The sequence below is a fragment of the Hyperolius riggenbachi genome, chromosome 3 (genome assembly GCF_040937935.1).
Source record: "Hyperolius riggenbachi isolate aHypRig1 chromosome 3, aHypRig1.pri, whole genome shotgun sequence".
NCBI lineage: Eukaryota > Metazoa > Chordata > Amphibia > Anura > Hyperoliidae > Hyperolius > Hyperolius riggenbachi.
Genome location: NC_090648.1, coordinates 22,194,407 through 22,211,359, shown reverse-complemented (window position 1 = coordinate 22,211,359; position 16,953 = coordinate 22,194,407). Strand labels below are relative to the sequence as shown.

The following is a 16,953-nucleotide window of genomic DNA, read 5'->3' as shown; positions in this document are numbered from 1 at the left end:
CCGCCGGCTTGATTGGCCATCAGGTAATCCCGTTCTGAACGGGATTTCCTTTAGTGCTTCCCCCGTCACTATGGTGATGAACGGAATGACGTAATTGACGTCATCGACGTCTTGATGTCAGAGGGAGTCCCGATCCACCCCATAGTGCAGCCTGACGGTGATTGGCCCGGCTGCACAAGGGGTCTGCGGGGGGGTGCCTCTTTCGCAGCGGGTAGTGGTGCATCGGCGGCGATCGCATAAGACACGCAGCTAGCGAAGTGCTAGCTGCGTGTATATAAAAAAAATTGTGAAAATCGGCCCACTGGGGCCTGAGCAGTCTACCACGCTGCTAATGGACAAGCTGAGCTTGTCATTACCGCCAAGGTTGTTAAACAGAAAATGAAAAATGATCTGTAAGGAGAAAACTTAATTCAATAAGTGCCAATATTAACTTCTCAAAGGGATCCTAAAGCCTGCAAAAAAAAAAATCAGTTTTACTCACCTGGAGCTTCTAACAGCCCCCTGCAGCCGTCCCGTGTCCTCACAATCAATCGCGGACCCTCCTGTCCCTCACCGCCAGATACTTTTTATTTTCATCCGATAGACTCACCGTGCCTGTGCAGGCCTGGCCATGCATCTCTTTTTTTGCGTTCCAGTATGCAATACCATCCTGTGCAGGATGCTGTTGCGGAGGGGAACACCCAGAAAACTACGCATGGCCAAGTCTGTCAGGCCTGTCTCCGAAATGAAAGTAGCGGGCGGCGGGGGACAGGAGGATCCGTGAGTAACTGCGAGGGCACGGGATGGCTGCAGGGGGCCAGTAGAAGCCCCAGGTGAGTTAAACTGTTTTTTTTTCAGGCTTAAGTGCCTCTTTAAGATAAATGAAACCTAAGAGTTTTGTATTCACATGTGCAAGAAGCAACTTCCATAATGCATCACTTCTGGACAGTTCCAGACAGTGGGAATAATATTCAATCAAATTGTATTCTAGTCTAAACCAGGTAATGCACAGATCTAGAACTACTGAGTATGGCAATGGCATACCCAAAGTTGAATTAAAGGGTGTGATATTCTCCAGGTGTATCAATTTATACCACACCTTTTTGGTCAGCTGTAGAGAATAAAGGGGTTTGAATATTTCAGTCTCTGTCCTGGAGTAAAATTCTGCCTCAAAAAAGGCAGTAAGGAACGTTATGGTGAGTTATCAGAAAATACTCCTGAGGATTAATCAAGTCCACTACAAAAACATTATACTTGCTTTAGTTCTTTAAAGTGTACCAGAGCTGGTGAATAAGCAAGAATCAATACTTACCCAGGGCTTCCTCCAGCCCCATAAGCACTTCTGAGTCCCTCGCTGTCCTCCCGCGGTCTGCCATTCAGCCCCGGTAACTGGCTCGGTCGCGTCATTCGGTGCCTTCTGCGCATGCAAGGACCTTTAATTTAATTCAATGTAATGGCATTGTAATAAAGTGCTAATCAAAATTGGCAACATTTCAGTTTATTTATTAGAAAATCTGGATATATATTTAACCACTTAATGACCGCCTAACGCCGATAGGCATCGGCAGGTCGCAATGGTGTTTCCATGGAAACGGCCGTTCCATGTCTCCGATTGCGGCTCGCAGGCAAAATGTTAACACCCGGGGAAGAAATTCCCAGTGTTTACGTCACACGGCACTGCTGTTGCAGCAGCACCGTAAAGGAGATCGGCGATCCCTGGCCTCTGATTGGCCGGGGATCACTGGCATCTGATAGGCTGAAGCCTAACAGAGGCGGTACAGGATGGATCGTCGTCCTGTATCGCCCATAAAGGAGAGGAGAGGAAGGGAAGGAGAGGGAGGGCAGGATAGCGCTGCAGAGGGGGGCTTTGAGGAGCCCCTCCCGGTAGGCACATGTAAGCGGTGGTGATCAGACCCCCCCAGCAGGACATCCCCCTAGTGGGGAAAAAAGGGGGGGGGGAAGTCTGATCGCCCTGCCTGCCTGCTGATCTGTGCTGGGGGCTGAAGAGCCCACCCAGCACAGATCATTGAAAAGCCAGCCAGTCCTTAAGTGGTTAAAATTCCACAACTTCCGATGTACACACCTCTATAGTAGTAAATATGCATTATAGAAATTCAGGGACAATCAATAAGAAGGAATAGGGGTGAAAAGCAGCAGCAGGGGATTTGGAATTGTTTGATTTTATACACAGACTTTTTAGTGCTGTTTTGAGTAGTATGTGTGCGTGTGTGTGTGAGCTCACAAATAGAGATATCGTGAACATCAAATTTTGAACTTAGACTGTTTCTGGCCACACAAGTGATGGAAAAGTTGTTTCAAGGGGTCTTACACCTGGACTGTGGCATGCTAGAGGGGTAACCATGTCAAAAGTCCCATCACAAATTACGGAGTTGATGCAGAGTCAGGTTTTAAACCCTAAAGGGCAGAAATCACATTATGCACAGCTCTGGGTGTCAGTGGGCTATGGAGTATCTCACACAGAGAAATGCAATAGTACTATCAAAATACAGTGAAATAATAATGCACTGGAGTGGTTCTCTGCGTGCAACGTAATGAGGCAACAATGATAGCTGTATTCTGCACACAGTTCTGGGTATCAGTGGGCTGTGGGGTGTCACACACAAAACAAAAACTTATTTAGCTTTCAATAGGCTAGTTTGGGATGCTTTCACAGCAAGTGAGGAACAAGAACACAGGCCTAGCTAATGCTTTCCCTACCTATCTGCAGCAAGTCTGACCCTGCTCTAACTAACAGTCAGCAGCCAGCAAAGAATGAATTCAATATGGCCACTGCAACTGCTTTTTTAATGGGGGGTGGGGGGTCCAGGAAGGGGGTACTAGATGATTGGCTGCCATGTGTCTGCTGACTGTGAGGTAAGGGGGTCAAAATTTAGCTCAATGATGATGTGTAGGGGTGGGTTGAACACGCCAAATGTTCACTGTTCACCGCAAATGTGCACAGCAGAAGTTCGCAGAATACTGTTTGCCATCTCTACTGACAAATGATTTCATTACCTCCTTAAAGAGAACCCAAGGTGGGGATCGTACTAAGAAATCTATACACAGAGGCTGGGTCTGGCTATAGTGCCCAGCCTCTGTTGCTAGGTGAATCCCTGCTAAGTCCCCCCGGCGCTCCGCTCTCCCCCATAAATTACAGCCGCGCTGGTGACACGCAGCGTGTCGCAGCGGGCTGTATTTACCTCACTAGTGTCACTCACGGCGCTCCCACGCCTCCTGCAGAGCGCCGGTCCCTGCCCACGTCCCTTCCCTCGCTGCTGATTGGAGGGAAGGGACGCGGGCGAGGATCGGCGCTCTGCAGGAGGCGGGGGGAGTGGCGTGAGTGACATTAGTAAGGTAAACAATGCCCGAAAGCACGGCTGTAATTTATGGGGGAGAGCGGAGCGCAGAGGGTACTTAGGGGGGATTCAACTAGCAACAGAGGCTGGGCACTATAGCCAGACCCATCCTCTGTGTATAGATTTCTTTGTACTATCCCCACCTCTGGTTCTCTTTAAGCAGTGAATAGCAAAAGTGGAATGCTAAACATTGACATTACTCTTATCTTTCTGTATGCCTCTATTTTGTAATCAATGTTTAGGCTTGCTGTTAAAAAACAAAAAAACAAAAACATGTGTTTGAAGGAGAAATAACTGTCCCTGCTCGGTTGTCCAGGTGATGCTGGATTGCACTCTGATTGAAAGAGCGCATGAAGCACTTGATAAAGACCGTATTGGTCAAAACATTGTGCTCTGAACTGTGTTACTTGCAATAAACTGTCCAGTTGGCCTAAAATCCAGGTGGAGACCCAGTCTTTTTGTGGTTGCATTGAAGTTACTCCCAGGTGGATAAGGGTGATGACCGGTTGACTCCCTGGTGCTGGAAATTGCTGAATTGCAGCGTCGAGACATCTTTTATTGCTTTCAAATAAAATGCAGCCATACATATTGAAATACATTACAAAGTAATCTGCCATTATTTATGTTATTATTACAAAATTAACTTGGAATTTGATAGTTAAATGTAAGACTACTCACCAAAATATTTACTTATTTTTAATATTTATTGTTTCCTTTAGGCCAAGTTTAAGAACAACCAGACTAGGATCACAGAAGTCATCCTCTTGGGATTCCAAAGTTCTCAAGTTGTCCGAATTTTCCTCTTCGCTCTCATTTTTGTGATTTATATTTGCGCACTTTGTGGAAACCTCTTGATCATCACTTTGGTATTCTATAGCAAGACTCTCCACACTCCCATGTACTTCTTCATCAACCAGCTCTCCATCTCTGATATCATGCTAACCTCAGATATTGCCCCAAACTATCTGTATACCATGCATCAAGAAAACAGAACAATGTCCTTCACAAAATGCATTTCCCAACAATATATATTTGCAGTGACAGAAGGTTCTGAGTGTCTTCTTCTGACAGTGATGTCTTATGATCGCTATATGGCCATCTGTAACCCACTACACTACAACTTAATAATGAGTCCATTGTTCTGCACAAAACTGTCCATAATAACTTGGTTGTTGAGCATTTTCCTAATGATGATCAGTACAATTACAATGGCGTGCCTTAACTTTTGTGGGCCAAATATAGTTGACCATTTCTACTGCGATGTTTTACCGCTTTTAAGACTTTCTTGTTCAGATACATTTGTTGTTCAGTTAGAAATTGTTTTGAGTAGTATGGTTGTGCTTTTCCTCCCTTTCTTTTTTATTATTTTGTCATATAGCTATATTATTACAACAATCCTAAAAATCCCATCGACTGTTGGAAAACAAAAGGCATTCTCCACTTGCAGTTCTCACCTTATTGTGGTCTCCATATTTTATGTGACCCTTATCTGCACATATGTTCTTCCAACCAGTCGGTCGTTTAATCTAAATAAGTTACTTTCACTGCTTTACACATTGGGAACACCCCTGATTAATCCAATGATATACAGTCTGAGGAATAAGGATATAAAAACAACCTTTGAGAAAGTAATGACAAGATTGTTAATTTGAACTTGATATTAGTAACATAAAAAAATCTGTTTTTTAATTATCTTATTCATTCTCACTTTATTTTTGGTAATATGAAATGTAATCAAATAACCTAGGGACATATTTTTGCCAAAGAGTGAGTACCAAAATAGGATTACACTGTGGGAGACAAACTATTAGGCAAATGTTGTACCCTGAAGGTGGAGACTTCAATGGGATAACAGCAAACCTTGCAACTTAATGTCAAGAATATAGATGCTTATTAGGATTCTGCGGAATAGATATTTTTGCATTCCGAACGGAAATCGGCAATTCCAACCAGGATTCCAAAAAAGGAAATCAGAATTCCACGTAAATCAGTAATTTCAGCCCACTCACAGAATTTGGAAGCATTGGACCAATCAGAGAATGCAGAATTTTTCCGCAAAAATCAGATTAGTTTAAGATTAATTTTAGACCAATCACAAGATTTTATGATGTTCAGATTTTTTATTTTTTTGGCATTTTTTGCATCTTCTGAAAGATAGATAAATAGATAGATAGATAGATAGATAGATAGATAGATAGATAGATAGATAATAGAAAATCCGAAAATGTCAAAACAGAAATTGGAGATATGGAAATCGGAAAATCAGCATTGGTGGAAATCTGAATTTCTGGTGGAACTGGAAATAGTTATTTCCAAATATTCCTAGTCAAGGAATCTGAGGATGAGAAAAGAGTAACCATGCAGCCAGAGGTGGTTCAGCAGCTGAAAGTAGCCAAGTTACATTTCTATTTGATGGTCAGCCAGGCCAAGGTCAGCAACAACAGGAACAGAGAACATGGTACATAAAAATAATAAACACATATGGGAAAATTAGCACACCAATTAGCTTCCAGACTACTGCACTGAGTGATAGCTCTCCCTGGGTGTAATGGTCCATTAGGCACATAAAGATAATCATGCATAAGGGTTGCCAAATAGAAGACATCACAAAGGAAGACATTCCCGTTGGTCTTTAATTCACATAAACAGTGAACAAAATACAGCCAGCATTCATCTTTATATGTGGATGTAATTATAGCTCAAAGTAGTCAAGCTCATGCTGCCGTGCAATGGAAAAAGGCTCCCGTTGCCACTTGACAAAGGACGTCATACCGGCTGAAATGACAGCAGTCCAGTGGAACTTTGGGCAATGAGACTCCACTTTCACCATCAGCTGGTTGTTCCATTGCATGTCATCGAGATCTTGAATACATTGACCTATAATTACAACCACCTATTGAGATGGATGTTGCCTGTATTTAGTTCACTGATCATGTAAATTAAAGGCCAACGTGAAAGTCTTCCAGTGCTGGTCCTTGTGTTGTCTTCTGGATTGATTGAACCTGTCAGTGTCAGGCAGATGTGACCGTACACAGATTGAAGACTGAGCTAAGGTGTGCCCTCTAACACAAATACAACTAAGGGCTGCCACATACGCAGATAGAGTAGTGCATGACACAATGCAATTTGACACTATGCTCAACTCCACAATGTAGTTGCATGTGAATGCACAACCATATTCCTGAAGCCACATTTCAGTGCACAAACCCCCATGTGATCACCCATATATGACAGCCATCCAGCCTGTGATGGTGAGTAATCATAACGTTGCCTCCTTACAGGCAGCCCTAGAAGACTGCTGGTTTAGGATTTCAGGATACTTGTGAAATGTGCAAGTCAATCTTCCAGCATAGATATTTGTGGTAGGCACCCCCAGAAGTTTTCTTTAGGGTCATAACCTTTCCACTTGAATGAATAGTGGATCTGACTTTCTATTTTTCTAGAACTCCAAATGGTGTCCATTCCATATTTTTGTCTTCACCATCCCCAGTGATGGAATTAGGTGTAGATCAGGGAAAGCATTAGGTTGTGCAAGTTTGAAAATGAGAAGAGATAAGTTTGAAAATGAGAAGAGATACATGGAAGACAGGAGGAATCTTGAACGAGCAAGGTAATGACAGTTCGTAAGTCACAATGTTAATCTTCCTTTTGATTAGGAATAGACTAATGATGTTTAGCCCAATATTTTCAATAGGCACACCATCCTAAAGTGGTTGGTAGACAGACCAGAACCCTTACTTTCCAAGATGCCTCTACTGTGTGGGATATATTCTTTAACTGGGATTTGGATATCATTTCTTGTAACAATTTCTTGTTTTGTTGTAGCATAGATATACAATTATTTTTTGCAGGAACTGTGATCAATATGATTGAATCCAGAAGAAATGTTGGGTTCTAAGCATAGTTTGCAAAAACTGTGGTCTGATTGGTGAAGAATGGTGAGAAATCATTGTAGGCAATTTGTTAAGTGGAAATCTACTGTTCAAAAGAGTTTATGTATGGTCATTAGATGACATAAAAAATTAAAAACTTCAAAAACTTGTAATTGTACACCCAATTAGAAATTATGTTATGAGATATTCCATGGATCTGAACGTTTTCCTTAACCACTTCACCCCAAAGGGGTTTTTACCATAAGGGACAAGAGCGATTTTCACCTTTTAGCGCTTATCCCTTTCATTTGCCAATAGCTTAAAGCAGGGGTGCCCACACTTTTTCGGCTCGTGAGCTACTTTAAAATTTGCCGAGGCCAGGAGATCTACCAACGTCCCAAATGCTAAGCACCCCCCCGCGTAGGTTAGCCAGGTATATGTGCCTGCAGCATAGGTTACGTGGCCTCAGTGTAGGTTAGCCAGGTATATGGGCCCCCAGTGTAGGTTAGCCAGGTATATGGGCCCTCAGTGTAGATTAGCCAGGTATATGGGCCCCCAGTGTAGTTAGCCAGGTATATGGGCCCTCAGTGTAGGTTAGCCAGGTATATGGGCCCTCAGTGTAGGTTAGCCAGGTATATGGGCCCTCAGTGTAGGTTAGCCAGGTATATGGGCCCTCAGTGTAGGTTAGCCAGGTATATGGGCCCCCAGTGTAGGTTAGCCAGGTATATGGTCCCCCAGTGTAGGTTAGCCAGGTATATGGGCCCTCAGTGTAGTTAGCCAGGTATATGGACCCTCAGTGTAGATTAGCCAGGGATATGGGCCCTCATTGTAGGTTAGCCAGGTATATGGGCCCTCATTGTAGTTAGCCAGGTATATGGGCCCTCATTGTAGTTAGCCAGGTATATGGGCCCTCAGTGTAGTTAGCCAGGTATATGGGCCCTCAGTGTAGTTAGCCAGGTATATAGGCCCTCAGTGTAGTTATCCATTTATTTGGGCCCTCAGTTTAGGTTAGCCAGGTATATGGGCCCTCAGTGTAGTTAGCCAGGTATATGGGCCCTCAGTGTAGTTAGCCAGGTATATGGGCCCTCAGTTTAGGTTAGCCAGGAATATGGGCCCTCAGTGTAGTTAGCCAGGTATATGGGCCCTCAGTGTAGTTAGCCAGGTATTTGGGCCCTCAGTTTAGGTTAGCCAGGTATATGGGCCCTCAGTGTAGGTTAGCCAGGTATATGGGCCCTCAGTGTAGTTATCCAGGCATATGGGCCTTCAGTGTAGTTAGCCAGGTATATGGGCCCCCAGTGTAGGTTAGCCAGGTATATGGGCCCCCAGTGTAGGTTAGCAAGGTATATGGGCCCTCAGTGTAGGTTAGCAAGGTATATGGGCCCTCAGTGTAGGTTAGCAAGGTATATGGGCCCTCAGTGTAGGTTAGCCAGGTATATGGGCCCCCAGTGTAGGTTAGCCAGGTATATGGGCCCCCAGTGTAGGTTAGCAAGGTATATGGGCCCCCAGTGTAGGTTAGCAAGGTATATGGGCCCTCAGTGTAGGTTAGCAAGGTATATGGGCCCTCAGTGTAGGTTAGCAAGGTATATGGGCCCTCAGTGTAGGTTAGCCAGGTATATGGGCCCCCAGTGTAGGTTAGCCAGGTATATGGGCCCCCAGTGTAGGTTAGCAAGGTATATGGGCCCCCAGTGTAGGTTAGCAAGGTATATGGGCCCCCAGTGTAGGTTAGCAAGGTATATGGGCCCCCCAGTGTAGGTTAGCCAGGTATATGGGCCCTCCAGGGGTATTTACCTGCAGCGTAGGTTAGCAGGCAGGCAGAGGAGAAGAAGTGGCAAGGAGAGACTCTAGTAGGCCAATGGGATGCAGGAGAGAAGCGGCGGCGAAGAGAGAGGCGGCACGGTCGCTACGTCATGGGTGGGGGCGGCACCGGGCACGTTACAAGCACGCACGTTGCAGGTAGTGTTGGGCGAACACCTGGATGTTCGGGTTCGCGAACGTTCGCCGAACATGGCCGCGATGTTCGGGTGTTCGCGCCGAACTCCGAACATAATGGAAGTCAATGGGGACCCAAACTTTCGTGCTTTGTAAAGCTTCCTTACATGCTACATACCCCAAATTTGCAGGGTATGTGCACCTTGGGAGTGGGTACAAGAGGAAAAAAAATATTTGAAAAAGAGCTTATAGTTTTTGAGAAAATTGATTGTAAAGTTTCAAAGGAAAAAATGTCTTTTAAATGCGGAAAATGTCATTTTTCTTTGCACAGGTAACATGCTTTTTGTCGCCATGCAGTCATAAATGTAATACAGATAAGAGGTTCCAGGAAAAGGGACCGGTAACGCTAACCCAGCAGCAGCACACGTGATGGAACAGGAGGAGGGCGGCGCAGGAGGAGAAGGCCACGCTTTGAGACACAACAACCCAGGCCTTGCATGAGGACAATAAGCGTGCGGATAGCAATGCATTTTGTCGCCATGCAGTCATAAATGTAATACAGATGAGAGGTTCAATAAACAGGGACCGGCAACACTAACCCATCACAGATGTTCATTGCTCATGTTACTTGGTTGGGGTCCGGGAGTGTTGCGTAGTCGTTTACAATCCAGGATTGATTCATTTTAATTTGAGTCAGACAGTCTGCATTTTCTGTGCAGAGGCGGATACGTCGATCTGTGACAATGCCTCCGGCAGCACTGAAACTGCGTTCCGACATAACGCTGGCTGCCGGGCAAGCCAGCACCTCTATTGCGTACATTGCCAGTTTGTGCCAGGTGTCTAGCTTCGATACCCAATAGTTGAAGGGTGCAGATGGATTGTTCAACACAGCTACGCCATCTGACATGTAGTCCTTGACCATCTTCTCCAGGAGATCGGTGTTGGAGGTGGATCTGCACGCTTGCTGTTCTGTGGGCTGCTGCATGGGTGTCGTCACCTTCTTCCTGGTCTGCTACTGCTGACCATTTGCGCTGAATTGTGGAAGTCCAACGTGCACCGCTCTGGCCCTCGTCAGTGGTGGCATGAAATTCCTGCTCCAACTCCAGCTGTTCCTCCTCCTGCTGACTGAAGAGTTGTCACTGCTCACAAGCAACGTGGATTGCTCAAAATTTTGGAGGACTTGGCAGAGGTCCAACATGTTGGCCCAATCGGATCCACAGAAGCTTGGCAGCTGTCCGGATGCGCCTCGGTACTGCGCCGTCATGTACTGGACCACTGCACTCTTCTGCTCGCAAAAGTGGGCTAGCATGTGCAGCGTAGAATTCCAGTGCGTAGGGACATCACACAGCAAGCGATGGTGGGGGAGATTGAAGCGCTCCTGCATGTTGGCGAGTGCCCCCGAAGCAGTACTGGAATTTCTACAATGTTTGGCCACTCGTCGCACCTTCAACAGAAGATCGGCCACGCCTGGGTATGTCCTCAGGAACCGCTGAACTACTAGGTTCATCACGTGCGCCAGGCAAGGGATGTGTGTCAGCTTAGCCAACCTTAAAGCGCGAATGAGATTACTCCCATTATCACACACAACCATGCCCGGTTTCAGGTCCAGCGGTGCCAGCCACAAATCCGTCTGTTTCTTTATTCCCCTCCAAATTTCCTCCCCTGTGTGCTGCTTATCCCCAAGGTAGATCAGCTTCAGCAACACTTGCTGACGCATGCCAACAGCTGTGCTGCACTGCTTCCACGATCCTACTGCTGCTGGGTTAGCGTTTCCGGATGAGGTACAGCTTTGAGATGCGTTGGAGGAGAAGGAGTCAGAGAGGTAGGTGCTGCTGTTGCTATCCAGTGGGAGGGACGGCGGTGCAGCTGTTTGTGACGTGGGCAACACCCGCGCCGTAGCAGGTGAGGAATCGCTGCCAGGCTCCACAAGGTTCACCCAGTGTGCGGTAAGGGAGATGTATCGACCCTGGCCGAACGCACTCGTCCAGGTGTCAGTGGTGAGGTGAACCTTGCACAGGCAACGGCATTCTTCAAGCTTCGGGTTATTTTGCTGACCACGTGCTCATGCAACTCAGGCACTGCAGAGCGCGCAAAGTGGTAGTGGCTGGGAACCACGTAACGTGGGATGGCCACTGACATCATGCCCTTGAAGCTGTTTGTCTCCACCTCTCGATATGGCAGCATTTCGCAGGCCAGAAGCTTGGCTATGCTGGCTGTTAGTGCCACGGCCCGGGGGTCATTTGCTGGCAATTTCCTCTTGCGCTCAAACATCTCCGAGACAGACAACTGAACCGTAGGGCTGCACACTGAAGGGCTGTTGGTTGTTGTGTTTGATGAAGACTGGGAGACCTCAAGAGCACTATTCCGGAAAGTGACAGTGTCAGCGTCGTCTGATGTTTGTGAATGTTGTTGTGAACCACAGCAATGGCTGGGCTACTGCTGCTGCTGAGGAGGGTCTGGTGGTGAGTCTGGTGACCCCAAGGGAGGCAGTGTTGCTGGTACCCTGTCCTGCCGCGTTTGCCCACAGAGTGGGATGTTTGGATACCATGTGGCGGGTCATGCTGGTGGTGGAGAGGTTGTTAATATTTTTCCATATATCAAATGGATTTTTTAAATGGTCACACAGCCTCACAAAGTATACCAAGTTGCCATTTATTATATCAAAAATTTCATAAGAGACACCAGGCCTCACATAGATGTAAATACCACATAGTAATTCATCACAGTAGAAAAGACACACATTTAAAAACAATGATCGGATTGCATATTGACGCAGACAGCGTTATCAAACTATGACATACCATAAGGGTTTGATTCAGTGGATGTAGAGGCAGATTTTATCTGGCCAGATAGTAAAAAATTTATATTTTTCCCCCTGCTCAGGCGGGTCTTGCACACCTTGCAAATCACCATGGTACCATCCTCACTGCAGTCTTCAAAGAAAGGCCAGACTTTGGAGCACCTGCCTTGCTGGCGATTTCTGTTTGCGCCTCTTTTGCGTCTCACTTGAACTTCCACGCTTGTGGTGCCTGAAATTTCGCGCCGCCTACCTTGTGACACAAGGCGAACTCGTGCAGCAGTGGGTTCTTCAACAGGCTCATCTGTGCTGCTACGACGGCGATGTTCTCCTTCACATACAAATCTGGGTCTGTGTCCACATTGTCCGAACCCTCCTCTTCCATCTCCTCAAGCTCGTCATATGTGATTGTGGGCCGCCGCCGTGGAGTAGAGCTCCCCAGAACAACCTCTGCGCAGCTCACTCCAACGTCGTCTTCCAGATCTTCTCGGCTGACCTCCTGCAATTGAAACCCCTCCTGCCCAACTTGCTCTGGGATTTGGGTTTCAAAGTCCTCAAACTCCCCTTGCATTTCAGTGCGTGGTGCATTTCCCACAGTAAATGGTTGTGAATCCAGGCACAACATTTCTGGCTGTTCCATTGACCTTTGAAAGGTGGAAGTTTGTTGGGCTGGGAATAGCTCCTGCGAATACCCCATTATGTCCTGAGGAAATTCTTCGGACTGGTTATTTGGCAGTTGTGTGCGTGGTGTCGCTGCCAGTTGTGTCAGCTCTGTGCCCACTGGCTCCTTGTAACTGGGTGAGGACTCAGACCTCGTGCGTGATGTGCTGGTGCTGCTTAACCCACTGCTGGACGCTTGAGAGGTCATCCAATTAATTATCTGGTCCTGTTCTTTTGGATTTGTGAGGGTTGATTTCCTGGACAACATGGGCAGTATTGAGTGGGTTTTCTTCGGTGCTCCACTGTGGCCTGTATGTGAACCATCAGGGGAAACACCTCTTCCCTTGCCCCTCCCTCTTTCACAGGATTTCTTCTTCATTTCACTTATCCTTAAGGTACACGCTGACTGGCAGCAGTACAGTGGCAGTACAGAAATGCTATATAGTGGTGGGTGAGCGGTGTACTACTATTCCCAGCAGCGACACAGAGCACAATGCTATACAGTGGTGGGTGAGCGGTGTACTACTATTCCCTGCAGCGACACAGAGCACAATGCTATACAGTGGTGGGTGAGCGGTGTACTACTATTCCCAGCAGCGACACAGAGCACAATGCTATACAGTGGTGGGTGAGCGGTGTACTACTATTCCCAGCAGTGACACAGAGCACAATGCCATACAGTGGTGGGTGAGCGGTGTACTTCTGTTCCCAGCAGCGACACAGAGCACAATGCTATACAGTGATGGGTGAGCGGTGTACTACTATTCCCAGCAGCGACACAGAGCACAATGCTATACAGTGGTGGGTGAGCGGTGTACTACTATTCCCAGCAGCGACACGGAGCACAATGCTATACAGTGGTGGGTGAGCGGTGTACTACTATTCCCAGCAGCGACACAGAGCACAATGCTATACAGTGGTGGGTGAGCGGTGTACTACTATACCCAGCAGTGACACAGAGCACAATGCTATACAGTGGTGGGTGAGCGGTGTACTACTATTCCCAGCAGTGACACAGAGCACAATGCTATACAGGGTGAGCGGTGTACTACTATTCCCAGCAGCGACACAGAGCACAATGCTATACAGTGGTGGGTGAGCGGTGTACTACTATTCCCAGCAGCGACACAGAGCACAATGCTATACAGTGGTGGGTGAGCGGTGTACTACTATTCCCAGCAGCGACACAGAGCACAATGCTATACAGTGGTGGGTGAGCGGTGTACTACTGTTCCCAGCAGCGACACAGAGCACAATGCTATACAGTGGTGGGTGAGCGGTGTACTACTATTCCCAGCAGCGACACAGAGCACAATGCTATACAGTGGTGGGTGAGCGGTGTACTACTATTCCCAGCAGTGACACAGAGCACAATGCCATACAGTGGTGGGTGAGCGGTGTACTACTGTTCCCAGCAGCGACACAGAGCACAATGCTATACAGTGATAAGTGAGCGGTGTACTACTGTTCCCAGCAGCGACACAGAGCACAATGCTATACAGTGGTGGGTGAGCGGTGTACTACTATTCCCAGCAGCGACACAGAGCACAATGCTATACAGTGGTGGGTGAGCGGTGTACTACTCTTCCCAGCAGCGACACAGAGCACAATGCTATACAGTGGTGGGTGAGCGGTGTACTACTATTCCCAGCAGCGATACGGAGCACAATGCTATACAGTGGTGGGTGAGCGGTGTACTACTATTCCCAGCAGCGACACGGAGCACAATGCTATACAGTGGTGGGTGAGCGGTGTACTACTATACCCAGCAGTGACACAGAGTACAATGCTATACAGTGGTGGGTGAGCGGTGTACTACTATTCCCAGCAGCGACACATAGCACAATGCTATACAGTGGTGGGTAAGCGGTGTACTACTATTCCCAGCAGCGACACAGAGCACAATGCTATACAGTGGTGGGTGAGCGGTGTACTACTATTCCCAGCAGCGACACATAGCACAATGCTATACAGTGGTGGGTGAGCGGTGTACTACTATTCCCAGCAGCGACACAGAGCACAATGCTATACAGTGGTGGGTGAGTGGTGTACTACTATTCCCAGCAGCGACACAGAGCACAATGCTATACAGTGGTGGGTGAGCGGTGTACTACTGTTCCCAGCAGCGACAAAGAGCACAATGCTATACAGTGGTGGGTGAGCGGTGTACTACTATTCCCAGCAGCGACACGGAGCACAATGCTATACAGTGGTGGGTGAGCGGTGTACTACTATTCCCAGCAGCGACACAGAGCACAATGCTATACAGTGGTGGGTGAGCGGTGTACTACTATTCCCAGCAGTGACACAGAGCACAATGCTATACAGTGGTGGGTGAGCGGTGTACTACTATTCCCAGCAGCGACACAGAGCACAATGCTATACAGGGTGAGCAGTGTACTACTATTCCCAGCAGCGACACAGAGCACAATGCTATACAGTGGTGGGTGAGCGGTGTACTACTATTCCCAGCAGCGACACAGAGCACAATGCTATACAGTGGTGGGTGAGCGGTGTACTACTATTCCCAGCAGCGACACAGAGCACAATGCTATACAGTGGTGGGTGAGCGGTGTACTACTATTCCCAGCAGCGACACAGAGCACAATGGTATACAGTGGTGGGTGAGCGGTGTACTACTATTCCCAGCAGCGACACAGAGCACAATGCTATACAGTGGTGGGTGAGCGGTGTACTACTATTCCCAGCAGCGACACAGAGCACAATGCTATACAGTGGTGGATGAGCGGTGTACTTCTGTTCCCAGCAGCGACACAGAGCACAATGCTATACAGTGATGGGTGAGCGGTGTACTACTATTCCCAGCAGCGACACAGAGCACAATGCTATACAGTGGTGGGTGAGCGGTGTACTACTGTTCCCAGCAGCGACACAGAGCACAATGCTATACAATGGTGGGTGAGCGGTGCACTACTATTCCCAGCAGCGACACAGAGCACAATGCTATACAGTGGTGGGTGAGCGGTGTACTACTATTCCCAGCAGCGACACAGAGCACAATGCTATACAGTGGTGGGTGAGCGGTGTACTACTATTCCCAGCAGCGACACAGAGCACAATGCTATACAGTGCTGGGTGAGCGGTGTACTACTATTCCCAGCAGCGACACAGAGCACAATGCTATACAGTGGTGGGTGAGCGGTGTACTACTATTCCCAGCAGCGACACAGAGCACAATGTTATACAGTGGTGGGTGAGCGGTGTACTACTATTCCCAGCAGCGACACAGAGCACAATGCTATACAGTGGTGGGTGAGCGGTGTACTACTTTTCCCAGCAGCGACACAGAGCACAATGCTATACAATGGTGGGTGAGCGGTGTACTACTATTCCCAGCAGCGACACAGAGCACAATGCTATACAGTGGTGGGTGAGCGGTGTACTACTATTCCCAGCAGCGACACAGAGCACAATGCTATACAGTGGTGGGTGAGTGGTGAACTACTATTCCCAGCAGTGACACAGAGCACAATGCTATACAGTGGTGGGTGAGCGGTGTACTACTATTCCCAGCAGCGACACAGAGCACAATGCTATACAGGGTGAGCGGTGTACTACTATTCCCAGCAGCGACACAGAGCACAATGCTATACAGTGGTGGGTGAGCGGTGTACTACTATTCCCAGCAGCGACACAGAGCACAATGCTATACAGTTGTGGGTGAGCGGTGTACTACTATTCCCAGCAGCGACACAGAGCACAATGCTATACAGTGGTGGGTGAGCGGTGTACTACTGTTCCCAGCAGCGACACAGAGCACAATGCTATACAGTGGTGGGTGAGCGGTGTACTACTATTCCCAGCAGCGACACGGAGCACAATGCTATACAGTGGTGGGTGAGCGGTGTACTACTATTCCCAGCAGCGACACAGAGCACAATGCTATACAGTGGTGGGTGAGCGGTGTACTACTATTCCCAGCAGTGTCACAGAGCACAGTGCTATACAGTGGTGGGTGAGCGGTGTACTACTATTCCCAGCAGCGACACAGAGCACAATGCTATACAGGGTGAGCAGTGTACTACTATTCCCAGCAGCGACACAGAGCACAATGCTATACAGTGGTGGGTGAGCAGTGTACTACTATTCCCAGCAGCGACACAGAGCACAATGCTATACAGTGGTGGATGAGCGGTGTACTTTTGTTCCCAGCAGCGACACAGAGCACAATGCTATACAGTGATGGGTGAGCGGTGTACTACTATTCCCAGCAGCGACACAGAGCACAATGCTATACAGTGGTGGGTGAGCGGTGTACTACTGTTCCCAGCAGCGACACAGAGCACAATGCTATACAGTGGTGGGTGAGCGGTGCACTACTATTCCCAGCAGCGACACA

At 47.7% G+C, this 16,953-nt stretch overlaps 2 protein-coding genes across 2 annotated transcripts in view; both read left to right on the top strand.

Moving 5' to 3' along the window:
- The first annotated feature begins 2,820 nt into the window (after window positions 1–2,820).
- LOC137561932 (olfactory receptor 1496-like) lies at window positions 2,821–4,987 on the top strand. The gene is made up of 2 exons (XM_068273278.1): window positions 2,821–2,853; window positions 4,055–4,987. Exons 1-2 carry the CDS (start codon window positions 2,821–2,823, stop codon window positions 4,985–4,987), a joined length of 966 nt encoding a protein of 321 aa, XP_068129379.1.
- Window positions 4,988–5,693: 706 nt separating this feature from the next.
- Window positions 5,694–16,953, top strand: part of LOC137561931 (olfactory receptor 6B1-like) — a 61,703-nt gene continuing 50,443 nt past the window's right edge. Inside the window, exon 1 of the mRNA XM_068273277.1 lies at window positions 5,694–5,793. Coding sequence (XP_068129378.1) covers window positions 5,694–5,793 — 100 coding nt within the window. The remainder of the gene's footprint in view (window positions 5,794–16,953) is intronic.